The following is a 23,156-nucleotide window of genomic DNA, read 5'->3' as shown; positions in this document are numbered from 1 at the left end:
AGGGACCCCAAAGACTTCACCACAGACCTTAGGTTCAGAATGCAACAGCATGGTTTATTTCTGTTTGTTTACAAGCCGCGGACAGGGAAGCTCGATCCAAAGCACTCACTCATAGTCGTGAGGCCAGGAGGAACTTGCTTTTTCTTTGTGTGGCTAGCTTTTTAAAGGCAAAATCCACAAGCCCTTCAGGGGGGTTGGGGGAGTTTTGCACGGGTGCAACTCGGATTGGTTTATTTCTATCTCTGTTCTCTTTTACTGGTTGGTGGTTACAATTTATTGCTTTGGGGGCAGTCCAGCACAAGTCCCAGGCTTTGTCCTTGAGCCACCATGGGGGCTGGCTGGCCAAGCACGTACTGCATATAACTCTAAGTTGGTGAGGGGCCCCAGAAAGTAAACATCTGGCTGAACTTTGAGCAGTCAGAGTATGTGCAGAAAGGGAGCTACTGCAAGGACTATGTCTTTTGTTCATGGCCCTCCCAGAAACTGCTTGCTCAAGTCTCAGGAAACTGAAATTGAGGCCTGATCTCTGAGAGAAGACTGAGCAGCCAGTTATGGCTTCTGCTTGGTCCTTTCAAGTATACAGATATAGACTTTTTTCTCAGGGCTGTAAAACAAGGTCCTTTCAAAAGTCATTCAAAGATTAGGTCTCTGGGGTTTTTCCTTCGTGTTCAGGATTAGCATTACGCAAATAAGTAGCGAATGTTTTGGTACTTATGCCATCCTGAGACCTAGAGTTCTCCTCTCTTGAAACTGGGTCTCGTAGCCCAGGCTGGCCTACCACCTTGTAGCCCAGGCTGGCTTTGTTTTTTTTAATTTGGTGCTAGGGATCAAACTCTGGACTTCCTGAATGGCCAGGTGCGGAGTCAGGGGCTACTTTACTCAGGAAGCCACATCCCTAGCTCTCTAGGGGACTTCCTTAATCCCTTACCCCAACCTCCTCTGAGGCTCCCACACTCAAGTGTCTGCCCCTTGACACTGATGGGCCCAGGGCCTAAATCTTGCCTTGTCCTGCTGCTAAAGATGTAGAGTTTAAAGGCTCAGCCACCAGTCTGCGCCAGGGGAAGTGGAGCCACCTCGTGGCCAAAGGTCTCTGTGTGTTTATAAGATCTCTGCGAATGGGAATTCTAAATTCAGGTTACAATAAAATGAATTGAAAGCCTGACCTGGTGGTCCCAGCCTGTAATCCCAGATCCTTTCCGAGGCAGAAACTGGAGAATTAAAAAGCTCAGACCAGGCTCCAGAGTGAGTTCAAGGTTAGCAAGTGGGCAGCTTAGTGAGACTGTCTCAAAATGAGACCATCTCAAAATTTACAAAAGAGGACTGGGGCTCAGGATAGAGATCAGTGGTAGAGGGTTTGTCTACCATGTGCAAGGCCATGGAGTCAACACACACACACACACACACACACACACACACACACACACACACACGAGAAAGGGCTGTAGCTGAACTCTTACTCCACACAAACAGGGAGGTCACTGGTTGGATTTTCTGATGAGTCTCAAACATTTACACCTCAGATTCTGGCCCATTCTGCTGAGGGGCAGGAAGAGAGCCAGGTGGGTGTTTTGGAGGGGTCACTGGTTAACCTGCCTCTGCTTTGCAGACCGTTGTGGAACTGGCCCAGCTGCCCCTCCTCCGGGAGATCATCGAGGCCATGCTGAAGACCTACCAGCAGAAGCTGTTTGTGACCCACACTGTGCACGAACTGCTCTGGGGCTACAAAGATGAGATCTTGTCCCTTGTCCATATTTTCAAGCCTGACGTCTCCCCTAACTTTGGCCTGTTCTATGAGGTAAGGTTTCTTCCTAGAACCTCCACTTCAGTTCACAATGGGAAGAGGGAACGCAAGACAGAGTGCATCTTGAGTCTGGCTTTCTTGTAGGTGAAGGCCAAAATTGCTCGGAGTTCTAAATATTTCTAAAAGTCTGTGAAAAATAAGACAGTAGTTTTGGAGGGGGAGGAAAGAAACTGTAGTAAAATGAACAGTCGGTAATAGATAAAATTAACCCCAGGAGTAAAGCATTAAGGTAGGGGTGGAGTGCTCTGCTCATCTTCTGGCTCATGACTGTCCAAGGTCTCGTGCTCAAAGCATAACGCTCAGTAGCGTTTCACTTCCTCTCTTGCAGAGGGCAAGCCTTAAGGGTTGACAAAACCTCGAGGCTGTTCAAACACAATTATCAGCAAGTTTTAAATACGACTTCTGTGAGAGAATGGGTCCCGGAAGTCGGTCTCACCAACATTGCTTCCTTCATTCTGGGAGAGCAGCCTGAATACTTGTTCCCTAGAATGTCCTGCCTCACAGGACACAGCTTTCACGGGGTAATTTGAGGATCAGCGTACACTCAAATTATCACAGTCTTTCAAAAGTTTTTTTTATTTTTTATTTTACTGCTTATATTTTATCATTTTAAAAATTGTGATATTCACTCATTTTCAGAAAAATGGAACTAATGATGGAGACTATGTTTTTCTAACTGGAGAAGACAATTACCTCAACTTTACAAAAATTGTGGAGTGGAATGGAAAAACGTAAGTCTCATAAGATTTTCTGGTGTAAATTTTTTCATTTAAACAGAATATGTCTTCCCCCCTTCCCCAATTTAATATTGGGGATGTTGCCTAATAGTGGAGCATCTGCCAACCATACACAGAGTCTGAATTTGATCCCAGCAATGAGAAAGAAGTTGGTGTTTATCTTTTGGATAAAAATGTAAATGTTCTTAAAATTATTTCTTTAAAAATCAAGATGAGGGTAAAAATACCCTGAGAATTAGTACTGATGATCTGTAGGCTTTACCACAACCAGATCTGAAATAGAAGCCATGGAGTAGCTGGTCTTCCTTGTAGTTGTGGAATAATGTGTGGTCGCTTTTCCTTCCAAATAAGACAGTAATTTTACTGTTTCTTACATACACATCTTTGCACTTTGACTTTGTTTTTGAGATCTAGTCTAACTATGTAGCCCTAGCCGGCCTGGAACTCCATATGTAGACCACAGAGATCCACCTGCTTCTGCCTCCTGAGTGCTGGGATTAAAAGAAATGTGCTACCATGGTTTTTATTTTATTATGTTTTTTGCCTTATTTATTTATTTTTGGCAGTGCTGGTCTTTAAACTCAGGCCTTGTATGTGCTGAAGCCTCTACCACTGAGGTATGCCCACAGCTCCTTTGTTTTGTTTTGGGGGTGACTCGAGCCCTCACTCTGTATCCCAGCCTGGCCAGGAGCTCTTGCCCTCTCTGCCTGGCTCCCCCGATGCTGGGATTGCAGCTGCGCACCACAGCGGCTCTCCATTGACTCTCAGCTTTTGTCTTAACCTTGACCGTCTGTGGTTTTACAGAAGTGCATCCAGATTTGGATTTATGGTTCTGTTTGGCCCTGGGGCACACCTCTAATCTGAGGCCTCCAGTCTTTCCGAGATTTGGGGAAACTCAGCAATTATCTATTTACTTGACTGGCATATGCTGGAGTCTTGCTACAAGTGCCTGGGATTTAGGCCAAGTGACTCCAGGTTCTTGGTATCTTATTCAAAGCGTTGAAATAAGCACATGTAGATTTGCAAAATAGCAAGGAGACTTTATTCAGAGCAAAATGACCAGCATGAAATGATGTTGAGAAACCCAGCAGGCCACATGAGTGAAGGCCACATGAGAGAAGGCCACATGAGTGAAGGCCACACAAGAACCCAGACGATTGTTTGGGACTTTCTTTTTTGGTTCAGGAAGTCGGATGATTGCTAAGGATCATAGTGTATGTGGGTGTTGTTTTTTTGTTTTGTTTTTTGTTTTATCTTGATTGATAGACTGTTTTATGACCTCTTTTCTTCTCTCATGTCCCATCCCATAATGCATCTGACTGTAATCATATGTAAGTCCAACTCTACCTAGGCATAAGATAATACATAGGAGATTCTCCCTAACCTAGCACTTAGAGGACCAGATCAGCCCACTGCCCATGGTTCAGGATACATTGGAATGGAAATAAGGAACTAGTAATGCGTTGCTAAGGAAGTAACTGATTTCCATTGCTTAAGTGCAGCCTGATGCAAGTCAGGGTCCCAGGTTGCCAGCAGGTTGCTTGATGATTGTGGAGACACGCGTGCGTGTGCATGCATGCGTGTGTGTGTGTGTGTGTGTGTGTGTGTGTGTGTGTGTGTGTGTAGCCCAGCCAGTAGAGACTGGGTTTCTAGTCACTGTGCTCGTCTGCCTCAGTCCCGTTTCCCCACCTCGTAGCCTCTGAATTCCTCGTTATCCAGTCTCTGTGTCTTGATTATTAAAATTTTCATTTTCTGATCTTGTATTTATGTAAATTCCCTAGAACTGTCTTTTCATGAGTTTTCTCTTCAGCTATAGTCTGGAGTTTTACCCCTGTTGATTTTTTACAAAGCATTTTTTTTTTTTATCCAAGTTTTCTATTTTTCAGTCTTCTTGATTTTGTTTCATTTTTTCTTCTTTTAATATTGTCCCCCACTGATCTCTTTTTTTTTTTTTTTTTTCCGGTATTGGAGACCAAACTCAGAGCCTCATGCACGTCAGCCAAGAGATACACACTAAGCTGCACTGTTAAGCTCCACTGTTTTCTGTGTAAAAGAGGTTTATTTTATATGTATGACTGCTTTGTCTACATGTGAGCCTGGGCACTGTGTGTGTTTCTGATGCCCACGAGGCCCCAGGGGATTAGATTTCCTGGAATTGAAGGTTGTCACAGAGGGTTGTGAGCCATCATTTGGATGCTGGGACCCTAACCCAGGTTCTCTAAAGAGCAGCAAGTGTTCTTAAACCCTTAGCCGTCTCTCCAGCCCCTAGCCTCCGTTACGCTTAAGAATGTTACCGTTTCACTTTGTGATGCTGAGCACACATTTATGGAATTAGCCTGAATTCACTTCCATGTGACATTGTTTTCTGTCCTTCATGTTTCAGTTAAAAAATGATTTGCACAATTGTTTCAGTTGGGCAGCTAGTCTGGAGTGTGTGTGTATGTGTGTGTGTGTGTGTGTCTGCTTTTCTGTCTCTCCCCTCATCTCTCCTTATGTACCAGTAGGCCTCCATGTAGTCCAGAACCAGTGTACAAGGTGTGCCTCCCACCATGACAACGGAGAAATCCAGGGACAGCTTAGTTCAGGTTCTGCAGTGAGGTGATATCTGAGTCTTCCTACTCTCCAGCCACCAGCCAACACCAAAGCCCATGTAGCGGGGAGATGCTGCTTTCTTTGGCCTCTTTTGATGAGAGGGAGTCTCTGCTCCTTGGACCCTGATTCAAGCCCTTGGTGGAATACTCTCTCTCCTTATTAATGCAGAAACGGACCCCTGCTGCTTTCTCCTGGGTTCCAAGCGTGCAGAAGAGCATCAGTCTAGCTCTGCTTACCACTGTATACATACCATCTCTTTGTCTAGGAAGATGTTCTGAATGTGGTCTGGGCTCTCTGAATGTTTTCCTTCCATGTTTTGTCAACCTTTATTTCCTGTTTTCGCTTTGCAAACACCCTCAGTGCAGGAACTCGGAGAACCGTCTGGACCTAAAATTGGGAGGATTGCTATTTACTCTTTGCCCTCTCCTTTCTTGTGTGTCAGTCCATTCTGACTGTTATAACCAATTATCATAGGCCACATGACTTATAAAAAGCAGGAATTTATTCTTCACAGTTCTGCATGCTGAGCAGTCTGAAACCAATATCCCAGAAGCTATAATGCTGGGGGCGGTGGGTGGGGGTGAATGCAGTTCCTTATAGGGCCATCTTCTTGCGCTGGAGAGGGGGGGAGATATGGTTCCTTACAGGAGCCGTCTTCTCATGATGGTGGGGGTGGGTGGGATGCAGTTCCTTACAGGGGCGTCTTCTCACTTTAACTTCATACATGTGGTGGAAGGGCTGAGCTGGTCCCTAGGGTCTCATCTAAGGTCACTAGTCTTATGTCAGGGCTCCTCTCTCATGACCTGATCACTCCACAGAAGCAGGGTTTCAACATAAGGACCTGAAGGGATCATGACTGTCTAGTCCACTACATGTCCCAGTATTCAAGCATGCTATCTCAACTGTGCTTTCAGTGTGCGACACCAACTCAGTGTTAGTGTTTCTTGTTGTGCTAGGCAAGTCTGCTATTTTTGGAAGTGAGAACTATTGAGAGGGTAGTTAATGGTCTCTCATGAATATTAAAGAATGTGATATATCTATCCAAAGCCCATCTGTCCCTGGCCTAGCTATGAGCAAGGCTGTTATTAATGCCTGCTTGGGTTACTGCCATGAGGAAATCAGTATTTCTATTGTTGTTGTGTTTGTATATGATGTGGGATAGCGGTGGGGGGGGGGGGGAGGGCGGGGGCAGGAGAGTGTGCCCCGAAATGCATGCAGAGGTCTAAGAACAACTTCATGGCCATCGGTTTTCTCCTCCACCTTTACATAGGTTCCAGAAATTGAACTCTGGCTGTGAGTCTTACAGACCAGGGTCTTTTTCCACTGAACCATCTTGTTGGTTCCTAAATCAGTATTTCTAAACACCATGCAGGATGCACTTCTTTTGGAGGAAGGAAACAGGAATTTGTGGCTGGTGTCTTTATCAAAAGTGGTTTTGGTTTGGAACCTACTTTTTCTTCCTCTGTTCTAGTTCCTGGCACTTTCTTGCCTGCTTATGGATAAGATGCTGAGGTCGCCAGCCCCTCTAAAACCTGGAAAGGTACTGACCATTAAGAGATGCTACAGTCCAACGTGATCGTCTTTAGTCTTTCTTGTACTTATCAACCCTAGGTCGCTGGACTGGTGGACCACAGACGAGTGCAATATGATCAACGGGACAGATGGGGATTCTTTTCATCCACTGATAACCAAGGACGAAGTCCTCTACGCCTTCCCGTCTGACTTCTGCAGGTAGGAACTTTAAACACGGTCTTTGTCTGCAGGACAAAGTGTGAGGGATAGAAGTGGATACGCTCAGAATGTACATACATCCAGGTACTGTGACATGCTGGAGGCACACTGAGAGAAAATGGCGTGTCATGGCTCACAGCATGGACTCCGCAAGGTAGCTGTTGATTTGGTCTTAACACCAGTTAAGCAGCTGTGTGGCCCTGGGCAAGTTATTTAACCATTCTACCTCCCCTCCCCTCCTGTCCCGTCCCTTTCCTCACTCTTTCTGTCTTTCTTTCTGTATTTCTTACTTATTTATAGATGTATTTATTTATTTATTGGAGACAGGGGCTCATGCATCTCAGGCTGGCTTCAAACCTGCCAGAGGCCTGATGCAGCTTCTGATGACCTTGAACTTCCCACCCTCCTACTTCCACCCCCCTGGTGCTACAATTACAGTTGTGAGCCACCACACCCTGTTTGTGCAGAGCTGGGATTTGAACTCGGGGTTCCACGGGTGCTAGGCGAGCATTCTGCCAGTAAGCCACATTCGTACATTGACTTTGTATTCTTCCCTCCTGTCAGGTCGGTACATATAACTTTCAGTGGTTTTGAAAGTGTGGAGGGATTGCCTGCTTTTCGGTATAAGGTGCCTGCAGAAATACTAGCCAATACCTCCGAGAATGCTGGCTTCTGTGTACCCGAAGGGAACTGCATGGACTCAGGCGTGTTGAATGTCAGCATCTGCAAGAATGGTAAGACCTTCTAGAGAGGTCATGGTTACAGGCGTCTAGAATGCAGACAGATTCAGGGTGTGCAACGAAGAATTTGTCACCAACCTGGTATATAGTGCAAGGCCAACCTTTCAAGAATAGTATTTTGGCATATGCCTGCAATCCCAGGACCAGATGGTAGAAGCAGGAAGATAGTGAGCTCAAGGCCAGCCTGGGCTACATCGCTGTCCCCTGTGTGGATGATGACGATAACAACAATAATGATGATGATACCTGTCAAAAAATTTAAAAATTACTAGTTTTGGTAGCACACGCCTTGGCTAAGATTCCCAAAGATTTTGAAGCAGATTTACTTTTAAGCTGTTCTGAGTTTCCCATTGTTTCTTTTCTCTTTAATTTGAATGTATTATTATTGGTGTGTGTATAATGGGTGCGCACGCATGCCATGGGGCACATGTGGCCATCAGAGGATACTCAGTGGAGTCAGCTCTTTCTTCACACCTTTATGTGGGCTCCCAAGAGCTACCTGGGGTCTTCAGGCTTGTGTGGCTACCCTCTGAGCATCTTGCTCTCCCTCTCATTTCCTGACACCTCAGCTCTCTGTCCTGTCCGTGAATGAGGGAGAATCATCAACGCCGCAGCTGACAAAAGGGGTCATCTTTGTCTTGAAGGTTAATTTATATATAATATATGCATATGTTGTAGTATATGCATATATTATAACATATACATATATTTACATATATTTTTTATTTCATATGCATTGGTGATTTTGCCTTCATGTATGCCTGGGTGAGGGCGTCAGATCCCCTGGAACTGGAGTCATAGACAGTTGTGAGCTGCCATGTGGGTGCAGGGAGTCAAACCCTGGTTCTCAGGGAGAGCAGTCAGTGCTCTTAACTGCTGAGCCATCTCTCTAGTCCCAAAGGTTTACTTCAACAGTGAGATGTCACAGCAGGTGACAGGGCCTTACCTAACAGGTATGCAGTGTCCTCTTTTTTTGGTTTTGGCTCTTGGTTTTGTTTGCTTTGAGGAAGGTCTTACTGTGTAGCTCAGGCTGGCATCCAACTCTCCATCCTTATGTCTCAGCCTTCTGGGTCCTGGGACGATGGGCACAACTTAATATCTTCGTCTTACTGGGCAAATATCATGGCAGTCTGTCCTAATAACTCAACTAAGAACTAGGCGTCGGTCCCTGCTTCTTGGAACTGAGCAGGCAGTTTCTGAGGACACAAAGGACAGTCAATCTTCAACGCTCCTCACAGCAGGGACAAGGGAGACAGGACATGCCCAGCCCGGGCCACTGAGCCAGCCCCACAGTCAGCAGCTCAAGATAATACCCAAATAAGGACAAAGCCTGGGACTTGTCCAGGCCTGCCCGTTGTTTGTGAATAGGTTTCCAGTACTCCTGTTTGGGCTTAACTCAGCTTGACCAGGAATTGGGAATGGCACTCTTCAATGTGTCTTCTAAGCAAGGAAGCACAGAAGTTAATAGAACATGGAGGAGAGTCCTTGCTTCTACAGCAGCCACACAACCTTTTTAAAAATTTCCTTTTTAAGACAGGTTCTCATTTAACCCAAGTTGGCCTTGTTCACTGTGTGAACACAGCCAGCCTTGAACTGCTAAACCTCCTGCCAAGTGCCGGGCTGACGGGCATGTGCGACCATGAACAACAGGGGAGACTCTAAACTGCTCTTACATTATGCTGTCCAGGAGAACAAGGTCCATTGGTGTAAAACGGTCTGTTTTTCTTTCCTCAAAATCAAAAGCCAGGCATGATCGTGTATGCCGGTAATCTTAACGCTTGGAAAAGCAGAAGCAGGAGGAATTCTGAGAGTTCTGGGCCAGCCTGGTCTATGGAGTGAGTTCCAGGCCAGCCTGAGCTACAGAATAAGACCCCGTCTCAAACAAACAGCGAAACCCTAAACAGAGCAACGACAGCACAAACTTCATAGTCAGTCGGGTGTGCTCTGAGGAGGGACCTTCTCAGCCAGGGAGAACACGTCCTGCACAGCTACCTGTGCCTGGGAAATTTTGGTCCTGTTTGGGAACCTCGGCTTCTTCAAGAGCAAAACGAGGATAAGGGCTTTCGTTTTCTAGAGTGTCTTGGAGCATTACTTAACACAGACAAATAGATAAAAAGTATACTTATAGCTTCAGTAACAGTTTAAGTATAAATGTGACCGGGACTGTGGTGTAAGATGTACAGTAAAATTACGTGGGACACATCCGGTGGCGGAAAATGCAGTGTAAATATTGGACTAGGAGCTACGGAGAGGGAGGGAGCCTGGCCAAGCTCGCTTGGGTATGGCTTTTCTTTTCCCTTTAGGAACCAGTTTTTGTGGTCAGGAACTGTATATTCATTTGTCCGGCGGTGGTGGCGCACGCCTGTAATCCCAGCACTCGGGAGGCAGAGGCAGGCGGCTCTCTGTGAGTTCGAGGCCAGCCTGGTCTACAGAGCGAGTTCCAGGACAGGCTCCAAAACTACAGAGAGAAACCCTGTCTCGAAAAAAAAAACAAAAAACAAAAACAAAAACGCCAGCACCATTCATTTCTCTGTCCCTTACCACGCAGGTGCACCCATCTTCATGTCTTTCCCGCACTTTTACCAAGCCGATGAGAAGTTCATTTCTGCCATTAAAGGCATGCGCCCAAACAAGGAAGAGCATGAGACATTTGTGGACATTAATCCTGTGAGTACACACTTCCTCGTGTGTATGCGCAGGTTCTCTTAGTCCAAAGCATGGAGAGACACACTGCCTTCTGTGGATATTCAAGAGGGCAGAACGAGATCGTGTGTGCTGTGGCCCAAAGCCTCTAATGGGAAGTCCTAACTCCGTGGATGCCTTCTGCAGAAACCAACAAACCCGTTTTAAAGGAGAGAAAGGAAGCTGAGCAAAGCCACGGGGCCAGGGACAGAGCCCAGTGATAGAGTACTGACCCAGCCTGCGTGAGGCCCTAGGTGCAATCCGGCATAACAAAACGAAATGAAAACAGCAGTATAAATTCAGTCACCAAAACCAGCTGAGGCCGGACCCATGTAACCTAGTCAGTCTGCTGTCGGACACAAATGCTTTTCACCTTCAGAATTATAGATCCATTGTGTACTCTGTTAGAATGCACGATCTAAATGGGAATATTAGCTTCATTCACTTTTGGCAAACTTCTATAGGTACTGAGTGTCCTATATATTATTAATGTAGACGGTACCATATATATATACACTTTGCTCCTTGTTCCCAGAAAAGAATGTTAAGGTGACAGAGGATCCCTTCAGTGTAAGAGTCTCTCACTGTAGAAACTAAATGAAAAGGTCAAAGGTCTTGCTGGGCCTGGCGGCACAGACCCATGATCCCATTTACCCAGGCTGAAGCAGGAAGATCACAAGTTCGAGGCCAGCTTGGGCTATCGTGTGCCTCACGAATGCTAAGCAAGCACTGCGGCAACTAAGCTGCAGCCCCATCCCTCAAGGGTGACTGTATTTCTTCTCTGTTAGCCATCGAGTTCCCTCTCATCAGCCAAACAGCAGGGCCTGTCACCAAGGGATAGGTGAAGTCCTGTGCCCTCAGCACACATCTGGGGCTGTGCCTCATGCTTCCTGTACTCTGGCACGGGGAGCCCTGGACTTGGAAGCCATCCTCCCCTTAGCTCTGGACAACTGCCCACATGTCCATATCCAACAAAGAATTTGTGGCCTCTGATGGAGTGCTCCACACTCTGCCCTACCAAGTGGCGCTGTCCTGGGAACTTACTAGAAATGCCTTGTTTCATGTTCCACCCTGATCTACCAGTCAGAATCTGCATTTTAGCAGATTCCCAGGGATTCACATCCCCACAAAGCCCAGGCCACCCAGAACAATCAGTACCTGTAGTTCTGTTGTGAGGACCAGTTTTCCCTTGTTCACTCCGCCTGCCAAACGTGGCAATGGGTCCCTATGGGTCAGAACCACAGAGTTACACTCTGTTGAAAATGTGGCTGGAAAAAAATACTAATTTTTTTTCTCTTTTTTGATCTGCAGTTGACTGGAATTATTTTAAGAGCAGCCAAGAGATTCCAAATCAACACTTATGTGAAAAAACTGGATGACTTTGTGTAAGTGTTACTTCTTCCTACAGAGGTAGAGATGGGGTTTGCCTCGTGACTTTCGGGTAGGCATAGATAGTATCGGGGCGAGTAGAGCCTACTTCTAACTCCTCAACTTGGCTGTCCCCAGTGGGGCATGGTCTCAATCTTCACAGTACCTTGGCCTTGTACTAATCACTCTTTATGCAGTACTGTCCATGCATCAGGGGTCACAGTCAGCACTTTACATGCGTCAGCTTACATCTTTCCACTGTCCCCGTTGTACACCTGAGAGGACAGAGACACAGCACTTGAGTGACTTGCTGGGACTCACGCATTTGGTGAGGCTGTGGATCCAGAATGGCTTTTATCCACTCCCCTAGCAATGCCCCCCACTCTGGACCCTGGTTTCCGTATCTTTTCTTGGTACTCTCTCTGCTTCTGCGTAGGCTCAACCGCTACAAGTTCTCATCTGGACGGTGGCCGTAGGCTGATCCAGCCTTTCTCTCCCACATTTCATCATAAACAACTCCACAGTGAGAATCCCCAAGTACAGCTTCCTGCCCAGACTTGCCAGTAGATTTTTCTTAGATCTGAGAAAATACTTATCAAATGCATAATTCTGACAAACCTTCTATAGGTACTGAGTGTCCCATATATTAGTAATGTGGACAGTACCAGATATGTATACACTTAGCTCCTGAGTTCCCAGAGAAGAATGTGAAGGTGACAGGGATCCCTTCAGTGTAAGAGTCTCTCACTGTAGAAGCTAAATGCAAAGGTCAAAGGTCTTGCTGAGCCTGGCAGCACAGACCTGTGATCCCAGCTGCCCAGGAGGTTGAGGCAGGAGGATCACAAGTTCAAGGACATAAAACCACACATGTGTTGTCTATCTATGTGTCTATTCATCTGCCTGCTATCTAATCTGATCTATCTATCTGTCCATCCATCCATCCATCCATCCATCCATCCACCCACCCACCCATCTATAATGATGTATTTCCCCACTGAACTCTCCAGATTTAATCCCATGTTATAGGTTCCTTCTAAGAAGCAAACATGGTTAGAGCGATGTCTTCTGGCCACCTGTCTGTGTATTTTTGAGGCAGTATATTATAGTAATAAGCCAGAACCTCAGACTCAAAATGGAATGACAATCTTGGTTCCACTGCTCACTCACGGTGACCTTGGGCATATTACCTAGTCTCTATTAAGATTTCCCCTCTTTTACCCTGTACATAATGAGAGCCATGGCATATGACTACTGTAAGAACTGAATAAAATAACGCCCCTAAATTACTGAGTACAGAGTGGGCAAACAGTGGTCAGTGGGCTCTTCTTGCAGGGACAGGTATAGGTGGCCTAGAAACTTCCGAAGTTGTGGGGGGGCCTGCCCCTACTTTTTCCCAGGGTACTTTTTCAGGGTACTCTTGAGCAGGGAGAATTGAGAAATATTTAGATAGAAATATAGAGGAAGAGAGACAGACAGAAACACAGACTAGCCTCGAGAGGGCCTGGGTCAAAACCCACCAGCTTCTTCTGTCTCTGCTAAAGGGCTATTTAAAGGAATGCCAAGGGGTGGAGCAAAAGACCTCCCCCAGCACAGCCAAGTGCAGAACATTCCAAACACCTGGTAACCATGCACATGGTCAAGACAGCCCCCAATGCAGCCCCGCTGGGTAAAGCAAGCTCAGATCTCACTAGGAAACCTCTGTGGGCTCCCACTGAACGGTGCTCCTTGTATGGCTGTATCTGTTATCTTATGCTTTGATAAAATACCACATAGATTTGCAGTTTGCATGGCTGGCTGATAACGGTATGGTCTTGATTTCTGATTTATATGTGTCTTCGAAGATAACTAAGAAGCCCACAGTCAATTCTAGGTAACTGAGTGAATTAAGTGTACTGTCATTTTTGTGTGAACACGTCTCTCCAGGTGAGAGATGTTTCCGTGAGGATGTCTATGAAATAATGCCATCCTTTGCCTTTGTAGGGAAACAGGAGACATTAGGACTATGGTTTTCCCAGTGATGTATCTCAATGAGGTAAGTCCCGAAAGAGGAGAAAGTCTGTTTAAACGGCCCAAGCTTGGGATACTTCCTTAGGATGTCTACTGCTGTGGTGGTGTGCCATTTAAGTTCTGAAAAGAGGAAAAGGTGGCTCTTTTAAAACGAAGACTTGTTTTTAATCCTGTGTGTTCGTGTGTGCACGTGTGAGTGTAAATGCAGGTGCTCACAGAGTCAGAAAAGGACACGATCTGAGCCCCTGGAGCTAGAGTCACAGGGGGTTGTGAGCTGCTCTGTGTGGGTTCTCCGACCTGAACCCAGGTCCTCTGCAAGAGCAGTGATACTCTTAACTGCTGAGTCATCTCTCCAGCCTCAAAGGTGACTTTTTAAAATAGAAGCTGCCCCGGAAAAGCTCTCTTTAACACTCGTGGCAGGGGCCTGCGTCTGAGTTTATTTGGACATTTTCTGTCTCAAGAGCAGTTGAATAATGCCCTTCTGAGGTGCTGCTTATGTGGTGAACAAGCTGCAGAGGTGAGGAGGGCGCTCCAAGCTCTGTCCCATGAAGCCTTGGCCTCCACTGAAGCCCTGACAGCTTAAGACGGCATCTGTAAAAGTCACGTGTCAGGGGCCAGTGAGCCGGCTCAGCAGGTAAAGGTGCCTGCCGTCAATGCTGAAGAACTTGAGTTTGGCCTCCAGAACCCACAGGGTGGATAAGGGGATCAACCCCGACAACTGTCTTCTTGCTTCCATCACACACACACACACACACACACACACACACACACACACACACACCACCCCGCCACTGCCACCACTACCACCACCAAACAACAACAAACAAATAAAATGCTTTTGAAATTACATATCAAGGTCAGGCAGAGTGCCACATGCCCATAATCTTGGTACTGGAGAAGAGGCAGGGGCAGGTGGATCTCTGAGTTTAAGGCCAGCCAGGGTTACCTGGTGAGATCCCGTCTTAAGAAGGAAGGAAGGAGAAGAGGGGAAGGGGAGGGAGAAAAGAACAATATTAGGCCTGGAAATGACACTGGAGACTTCTGTCAGGTGGAGGCCCCGACTCTGACATTCTGGGACAGTTACAGAAAAACCTGCCACAGAACCTGCCCGTCCCCCAACCCATTGGTCAGTGCAAACTTGTCAGGATTGTTGTCATCTTAGGGACATGTGCTCTCCTGGTGCCTCACCCATCACACTGAGTGGCGAAAGCTCTGTTCTCATATTGCAGTGCTGTTCCAGAGCGTTTTTTTCTGTTAGGAATTCTCTCTTCAATTCTTGTTAGCACCACAACGCACTTGAACCAGTTTTGTTGAGACTGGTGACCGTAATGTGGACTCAGGAGAGAAATGATACTGCCTGGGTACCGCTTTTGTAGAGTTTCATCCATTCATTCAGTCAGCCAGTATTAATTAGGCACCTACTGTGTACTGGGTGCTCTCCCCTGGGTGGAGGGGGCTGAGATGTCTTGCCTTCAAGGAACTCACATACACGGGTAAACAGTTACGCTGGTTACAAGGACAACAGATGAGGTTCTAGGGAGAGTAACAGAGGCCTGAGGCAGCCAGAGACACTTCTAGAATGAGGTAATGCTGAGGTGAATGTTGTAGTAACCGCCTGATGCCAAGCAAAGGGTGTTATTATTTACTCGTGTGTCACTGCGACAGAAAGGTTTATAACGGCTCATGATTTCAGAAGGACTTCAGTCCAGGGTGACAAGGAGGCCATGTTGATGGGCGTGGTCGGTAGCAGGGGCACGCGGCTGAATTCCTCACATCACAGTGAATCAGGAAGCTACTTCTCCAGCCAGGCCTCCCTCTCCTAAAGGCTCCATGATCTTCAAAAGAAGTGCAGCATGGCAGCACACACCTGTAACCCCAGCACTCCAGAGGTAGTGCCACAAGTTCAAGGCCAGCCTGGTCTACATAGTGAGTTTGAGACTAGCCAGGGCTACAGAATGAGATCCTATCTCAAAATAAAATCCAAACAAACAAAAACAGTACTACAAGATGGTGATCAACATTTAAAACATGAGCTTGTAGGGACATTTCATACTCTAACCATAACGCACATTATCTCAACATTTCTCAACATAAATTGGAAAAGAGAGAAAAGATATTAAGAGTTATAGTTGTCTTCAAGAGAAAATATATGAGTAAATTCCCTCTTTGGTTATTCTAATTTTAAGTGAATTTTCAGTATATCTGGCTTGCTTATATATATATTTATAAAATCAAATTGTATTATATTGTTTGAAATGCACACATACACAGAGGCTATCTAGTTCTCAAGATAATACTATTTCTTCTCCCTCCAGAGTGTTCTCATTGACAAAGAGACTGCAAGTCGATTGAAGTCTGTGACTAACACAACTCTGATAGTCACCAACATACCCTACATCATCATGGCACTGGGCGTGTTCTTTGGCTTGGTGTTCACGTGGCTTGCATGCCGAGGACAGGGGTCCATGGATGAGGTAAGTGCTGGCTGGGAGAATTTCTCTTGTCTGGAGGCAGACTTTTCTTTCCTGCCCACCAGTTCCCAAATAACCAACAGGGAGACTCAATATTAATTATAAATGCTTGGCCAATAGCTCAGGCTTGTTACTAGCTAACTTGTACACTTAAATTAACCCATATTTCTTATCGATGCTTTGCCACATGGCTTGGTATCTTTTCTCAGTATGCCATGCTCATCTTGTTTCTCTCTGCATCTGCTCAAGACTTGGCCCTTTGTCTTCCCATCATTCTCTTTGGCTCTTCTGCCTAACCTTATCCTGTCCAGCTATTGGCCAGTCAGCTTCTTTATTAAACCAATCACAGCAACATATATTCACATAGTATAAAGGAATATTCCACACTTATTGATAAGTTTACTTGAGGAATTCCTCAATAATCTTATTGAAGGGCTGTCAGCTGGCTCCTTTGGGTGGATTTGGGGGTTTTATGGAGGAGGGGAACACTGATTTTTGTGGTTGTATTACCAATGGACCAAGTAGTAGGCAGGGCTCGTGTGTGTTGAGAAAGACAGGGTGATAGAAGGGTGCCATTTGGTATTTGAGGCTTTCTTGGTGGGTTTGGAATTCCTGGATATATCCCATAGGAGGTAACTTCACATCTTTGAAAACCATAATTTGAAAAAAGAATAATGCTTTGGTGCTAGACTGCCTGGGTTCAAATCCCAGTTCTACCGTTAAACATCTGTATGACACTTGGAATGGCCTCAATTTATTATCTATAAAATAGAATGATGATAGGGTCTCCTTGTGAGTTTCTGGAGATGATGGGACAATGTAGAAAGCACAGAGGAGGCTCAGTGTTACTCAGTAAACTTTGTTATTATATATGATAAAATAATTCTAATATTGTAGAGCAAAGGGGCAGTGGCATGCTTGTTAAGAATCCCTGCTGTATCTGAAGGTGCTATGGTTGAGATCCCATAGCAATGGTAACAGGAGGCTACATGAGAATCATTTATTTCCAGAAGGAATAGGACAAACTGGCTCAGATCAGCCTCTCAAGTGACCAGGAGTCTGAATACCTCATGATGCTCTTCTGTAGAAGCCTTTCTTTTCTGTGGAACCAAAGGTTGAAGCAAGGGCCTCACATACACCGGGCAAACACTCTAGCCCTGAGACATATGCCTAGTCCTTAAAAACAAGCACATTTTTGAGATGAGTCGCTCTGAGCTGCTCAGGCTGGCCTTGAACTTGCTTTGTGGTCCAGCCAGTTTGAACTTGTGAATCTCATGTTTCAGCCTCCTTGGTGACTGGGATTACAGACCTGAACCTTCAGGCCTGGCCTGGGCACCCTTCTTAAAAATGCTCAGCAACTTCTGCTTTTAGAACCTATTCTCCCTTCTATTATCCTGCTAAACTGTCTGAGCAATGTGAAGTAGGAGGTGAATTAAACTGGTTGAAACCATATGAGTGATACTGGCTTGGATAACCCAGCCGGTACGTCACTTTCACTCATGCTCGTCAGGCAAGCCTGAATTAGCGATAAGGCGAACGCTTACCATTGCCATCTATGGATCTGCCAGGGAATTTTCCTGGATATAAACGGACTTAGCAATGTTAATTAGCACTCATTAGCCATCTTCAGGTCTTTCCCGAGTGTTAGTGAACATCTACAGCTTCTGAGACACTGCTCCCAGGTAGGTTACAAATCAGGAAGGAGGCTGTTTCGGTCCAGGACGCTAAGGGTTGGAGTCCTGAGCAGAGAGGAGAGCGCAGGTCTGGTGTTAGGGGCTGGAGAGGAAGAGCCTTCCTCCAGCAAGGTCAGGTTAGAGCCGTAAAGAGCAAAGGCAGCTGAGGGTGGAGGGAACTGCCTTCCCACCGACCGGCTTCTCCTCCCACCTCCTCCATCCCCACCTCGCCTCAACTTTTCACACCAGGACAGACTTCCTGACATGAATGTTTAACCTCTGCATCTCTGTTGCCTGTCACAGGGAACGGCAGATGAAAGAGCGCCCCTCATACGAACCTAAACGAACTTACCTGTCGCCTGAACTTGGTGAGAGAACGTGTGAGCTGCCCTGATCTGGACCAGGACAGGGAAAACCCTGAATCCTCTCAGGCTCCTGGCCTGTCAAGAAGAGGGAGAAGCTGAAATGCTGGCAAGTGAGGAGAGCTTCCTGGACGGAGGGTAGTGAGCAGGGTGACATGGCCGACCGGGATGCTTTATAGAATCATGTCTCTGAAATTGTTCTAATGTGTCTAGGAAGTATCTAATAAACTTGTGTAGAAACTTTGTGGTTGGGCTCTGGGAGCTGTGGGATTTTGTGACCCCCATTGTAGATACAAAGTCTGCATCGCTTGTTAACATTAGTTGTTGACCTGACCTGATTCAGTATGCTTCGTTCTCCAAACTGTGTTCAAAATATATATATGTATGGCTTCCTGTTCTTCTCCGTTCAACTCCTTCCACAGGAGGAAGTGTGTAGCACCAGGGTAAAGTGATAGCTTTGTATGATGCACCACACAAACGTGTCCACTTCCCTTCTTGGAGAAATCACATGCTGCATTTCGCTCTATCCTCCAGTGTGTCATCCCTTCAGGAAAATAACTGTCTTTGGACTAGTCTAGAGTGGGTGGGAGTCACTCGGGACAGGGCTTGGGTGGGGTGGTGTCTGTAAGAAGATAGCTTTGAGCTCCTGAGGATTTTGAAGTTTTGCTTTTGTAGAGCAAGCGGATGTCCCAGCAACGTTGGTGTGAGGGTAAGTAAGACAGATGGTCCCTTTAGAATAGAGTTCAGTGTGAGTTATAGCATTTATAGGTTAACTGTCATTTTCAGTCGAAGCTGTTTTGATATAGATGCTTCTGGGAGAATGGAATCAATATCATGTACCCCCCCAACCCCCCCATCCCACCCCCGGCATCTTTACCAAATAGGTGACTGCCAAATACTGAATTTGTATTTGTAAAATTATAAATGTTGCAAAGTCCATCTGCCCATAGCTTATGTTACATACAGATCCAGGAAGGCATTTCGTCTGGACAGGACTTTAAAAATTTTAAATTCATTCCTTAGATTTAGGCCCAGCCAGTGTTTTGTGTGCCACCGTCCCCCCCCCCCCCACACTCACTAAGTGCTCTCTGCTTCCTGTGACAATCATTTTTCTGACAAGTGTTTAGAGTGCTAGACAGAAAGTCCTTCAGATGAGGTGTCTGGAAAGGAGCCAGCTACTTCTCTTCAGAAGGTCGCTGAAGGACAGCGGCGTCACAGCGGTCAGACCTCATCCACCATGGAGGGCACTGTCTTTGATTCTCAGAGCCCACCACTGATTTTTAATGAGGAACCTTATATGTTGGCTGGCCAACCTCTTATATAATTTCATGAAAACTGAATTTCAATGTAAACAAAAAAATTTAAAAAAACCCTGAGATCTCATATACATATTTGGAGGTAAAAATGTTGCTTTAATATACAGGCCCAAATTTTCCTTTCTTGACACTAAAGCAATATGTGATGTTTCCCTTCTTTTTTATTTTGGGGTTTTGAGACAGAGTCTCTCTATGTAGCCCTGGCTGTTCTGGAACTCACTGTGTAGACCAGGATGGCACTGAACTCACAGAGATCCTCCTGCCTCTGCCTCCTGAGTGCTGGGATCAGTGAGCCACCATGCTTGGCTACTGTGTCCCCTTTTGAAGGGACAATTTGTTAAACTTTCACCTTTCCAACCAATCAAGGTAGAAACATTAAATACCCCAAACCACCAAAATGTGAAAACTAAATTGAAAATACTTGATCCTTAATAACGACAAATACCTTTAGACTTTATCAATATTTAACTAGGTAATTAGCATATCCTGGTCTTCATGCATTGAGGCGGGGTCTCACTCTGTAGCTCAGGCTGGTTTAGAACTCACTACGTAGCATAGGTTGACCTTGAACTTATGGGTGAGCCTCCTGTCTCAGCCTCCCGGGAGCTGAGATTACAGCTGTGCACTACACCCGACTGTCTTTATGCAACTACTTACCCACACTAATAAACTGGTAAGCCAGTGCATACTAGTTGGTTCATTCCTATTTTCAGGATATAATCATCTCTGAGGAGATTTTTTTAAACACAGACGTGACGGCAGTTAATGATGTACATAGTAGACTGAACCTCACATAGAAAAGGAGACCAAAACCGGATTAATCCTTCATTAATGCCGTGGTTACTAATAGTGATGGCTCAAATCACGTTTGGTATTTCCTTCTAAAAGGTCCATGGCAAACCCACAAGCCGCACTCGGGATTATAGGTTGACTAACAACAAATGTACCCCTTTTGTGTGGGGTTGGAAATAGCAAGCTGTTCTCTGTGTTCTCTTGAGACCGTCACCCTGGAAGGGTCCCGAAGGCTGTGGGGCATCAGCATTCTCACACCACAGGATGGCAGGGAAGTAGGAGCGCACAGGATAAGAAGGTCTGGGCATTTCCGGGTAGGCACCAGGCTCTGCCCAGTAGACCTTACTTCCTCGTGTTCTACAGAGATCACTAATATCCAACGGAACAAGCACCGCACAACTAACCCCTATTGGGGTCTTCACTTACGGGGGGGCTGATTTTTAATTTGTTTGCGGTATGAATTCTTCAAAAGGCCCCCTGAGTGCTGTTACTGGTGTAGATTGCTTGTGTCGGATTTTAACAAGGATGATCGTTATGTTCTTTCTGTACCTTACACCGTTGGCTCATTTCTTGTGATTCTTGACCTGGTTTTATTTCTACCCATAGCACTGAAATGTTTCACTAATAATAATAATAATAAAAAGTTTATAGGAAGTTGCTGTGTGAACTGTCTCTCATTGGATGGAGTTTTCATTTGAGAAATTTGCCTCTGCTGATACATCCCCAATTCACAGGCTTGGGGCCCGCTCACTCCAAGCAGATCCTTTGCCTTGCTTTTCTGCCGCAGGGTTTTCTTCAGACTTGGAAGCCCCTGATAATGGAGGGAGAGTTCATAACAAACACAAGGCAAGCCTAAACTGAAGGGCCAGCAGTTTTCTGATCAGCGTCCCAGCCTCAGGGTCATCTCAGGGTCCATGGTCTAGGACTGCTCTCTAGCAGGACCGAGGAGGATCTCTCTCTCTCCCCCTCCCTCCCTCCCTCCCTCCCTTCCTCCTTCCTCAGCTGGGAATTGCTTTCTCTTAGCTGTTATTCATTTCCTGGTCTTTCCTGCCAGTTTCCAGGACTGTTTCTTCCCACCACACCATATACCTCCACTGATGTCCTCACCTTGGGCTGCCTCCAACCACACCAGCTGAAATGCTCACAGTGCACCAAGAAGGGGCCTAGGAGATCAGACACTATTTTGGTTCTGGGAACATTTAGATTGAAGCTATTAATCCTAAGATTCCGATTACCTTTAAAACTTCCCATCCCAATATTACACCTTCCTCCTGAAATCGGAGCAGAGCCAGGGCCATCCTACAGTTTCCTGGTTAGTGTTATAGATGTTCTTATATGTGAAGGACCTTGGTCCCTAGTATATGTCCTTTCTAGGAACCCTAGACCCAGTTTTAGCTGCTTGTATCTCAAGGGAAGCTCCTCATACTGACTTCTTACCTAAAGCTATACAGAGACACGTAGACCTATGTACCATACCTAGCACAAATGTTTCAAATCTAGGATTATAAGAATCCAGAAACCAGGTGGTGAGGCGCATGTCTTTAATCCCAGCACTTGGGAAGCAGAGCCACCATGACAAACAGCATGTGAAAACTCTGGTAAGCCATGAGCCACATGGCAAGGTATAGATTAATGGAAATGGATTAATTTAAGCTGTAAGAACAGTTAGCAAGAAGCCTGCCACGGCCATACAGTTTGTAACCAATATAAGTCTCTGTTTACTTGGTTGGGTCTGAGCAGCTGTGGGACTGGCAGGTGACAGAGATTTGTCCTGACTGTGGGCCAGGCAGGACAACTCTAGCTACAGAAGGCTGTAAATAGAAGTGTCCTGGGAGGGTGGGTGAGAGAAGGCCCAGCTGTGAGGTGAAGAATGAACTGACAGAGTTGACATAAACTCTGTGAGATCAGTTAGGAGGCTGCTCTGCTAAGTCCACCTTTTTCTGGGAGAGTTCTTTGTTATTTTAAGCTTTTACTTGGTGAGTTTTTTGTTTGTCTGTTTTTTAAGACAGGGTTTCTCTGTGTAGCCCTGGCTGTCCTGGAACTCAATTTTTAGACCAGGCTGGTCTCTAATTCACTGAGATCCGCCCCCAGCCTCTGCCTCCCAAGTGCTGGGATTAAAGGCGTGCGCCCCCACTGCCCGGCACTTGGTGAGTCCCTAACCTTTATATGCCAGCTCTCCTATAGACTTTTTCATTTCTGCCAACATATTTAAGCTTACAGAGTAACAGTGGTGCAGCGGTCATCAGGTATCGTCATCGGGCATGGTCAGCATGCAGAGAGTAGACAGCAGCCCACCACTCACCCATCTACTCACAAAGGAACCAGGGAGGGTCCTTGTGTCCTCCCTTCTCAGTCCCGAAGCAGTAGAGCAGCAGATGAACCTATGCGGTTTATTCTCTCTCTGGAATTTGTTCCCCTAGCATCACTTGCCAGAGCCGTAATCAAGTCTTTGCCATCTCCTCATTATCCTTCAACACCCCTGAACGCTCTGTTTCCTCCAGATATACAGATCCCTTTAGCTTCCCTTGATAATCAAAAGGGATCTTGTGAACATCCACTGCAGTAGGATTAGATGGAGAGAAGGCTCAGCAATTAAGAATAAGCGCTGCTCTTGCAGAGGACCCAAGTTCAGTTCTCAGCATCCACACCATGGGGCTCAGGACTTACTTACTCCACCTCCCAGGATCCAATACCTGCTTCTCTGTATTCTGAGGGCACCTGACTCACACGGGAACATACCCACACATACACACAATTAAAAACAAAATAAACCTAAGCATTTTAAAATTATTTGGGGGGACTGAGAAGATGATTTAGTAAGAAAGAGCACTTCCTATTCAAACATAAGGACTGAGTTTGGATCGCATGTAAAAAGCTGGGTGTG

At 46.0% G+C, this 23,156-nt stretch overlaps 1 protein-coding gene across 1 annotated transcript in view; it reads left to right on the top strand.

The window, feature by feature from the left end:
- The window catches only part of Scarb2 (scavenger receptor class B member 2), a 60,507-nt gene extending 41,946 nt beyond the window's left edge, over window positions 1-18,561 (top strand). Inside the window, exons 4-12 of the mRNA XM_059274679.1 lie at window positions 1,607-1,795; window positions 2,441-2,532; window positions 6,742-6,861; window positions 7,426-7,595; window positions 10,150-10,268; window positions 11,595-11,668; window positions 13,632-13,683; window positions 15,974-16,132; window positions 18,106-18,561. Of these exons, the coding sequence (XP_059130662.1) occupies window positions 1,607-1,795; window positions 2,441-2,532; window positions 6,742-6,861; window positions 7,426-7,595; window positions 10,150-10,268; window positions 11,595-11,668; window positions 13,632-13,683; window positions 15,974-16,132; window positions 18,106-18,144 (1,014 nt within the window). The 3' untranslated portion in view covers window positions 18,145-18,561. The remainder of the gene's footprint in view (window positions 1-1,606; window positions 1,796-2,440; window positions 2,533-6,741; window positions 6,862-7,425; window positions 7,596-10,149; window positions 10,269-11,594; window positions 11,669-13,631; window positions 13,684-15,973; window positions 16,133-18,105) is intronic.
- Window positions 18,562-23,156: the final 4,595 nt, after the last annotated feature.

This window comes from Peromyscus eremicus, chromosome 10 (assembly GCF_949786415.1).
Source record: "Peromyscus eremicus chromosome 10, PerEre_H2_v1, whole genome shotgun sequence".
NCBI lineage: Eukaryota > Metazoa > Chordata > Mammalia > Rodentia > Cricetidae > Peromyscus > Peromyscus eremicus.
The sequence above is the reverse complement of the archived record's forward strand: the minus strand, read 5'-3'. Positions and strand labels throughout refer to the sequence as shown.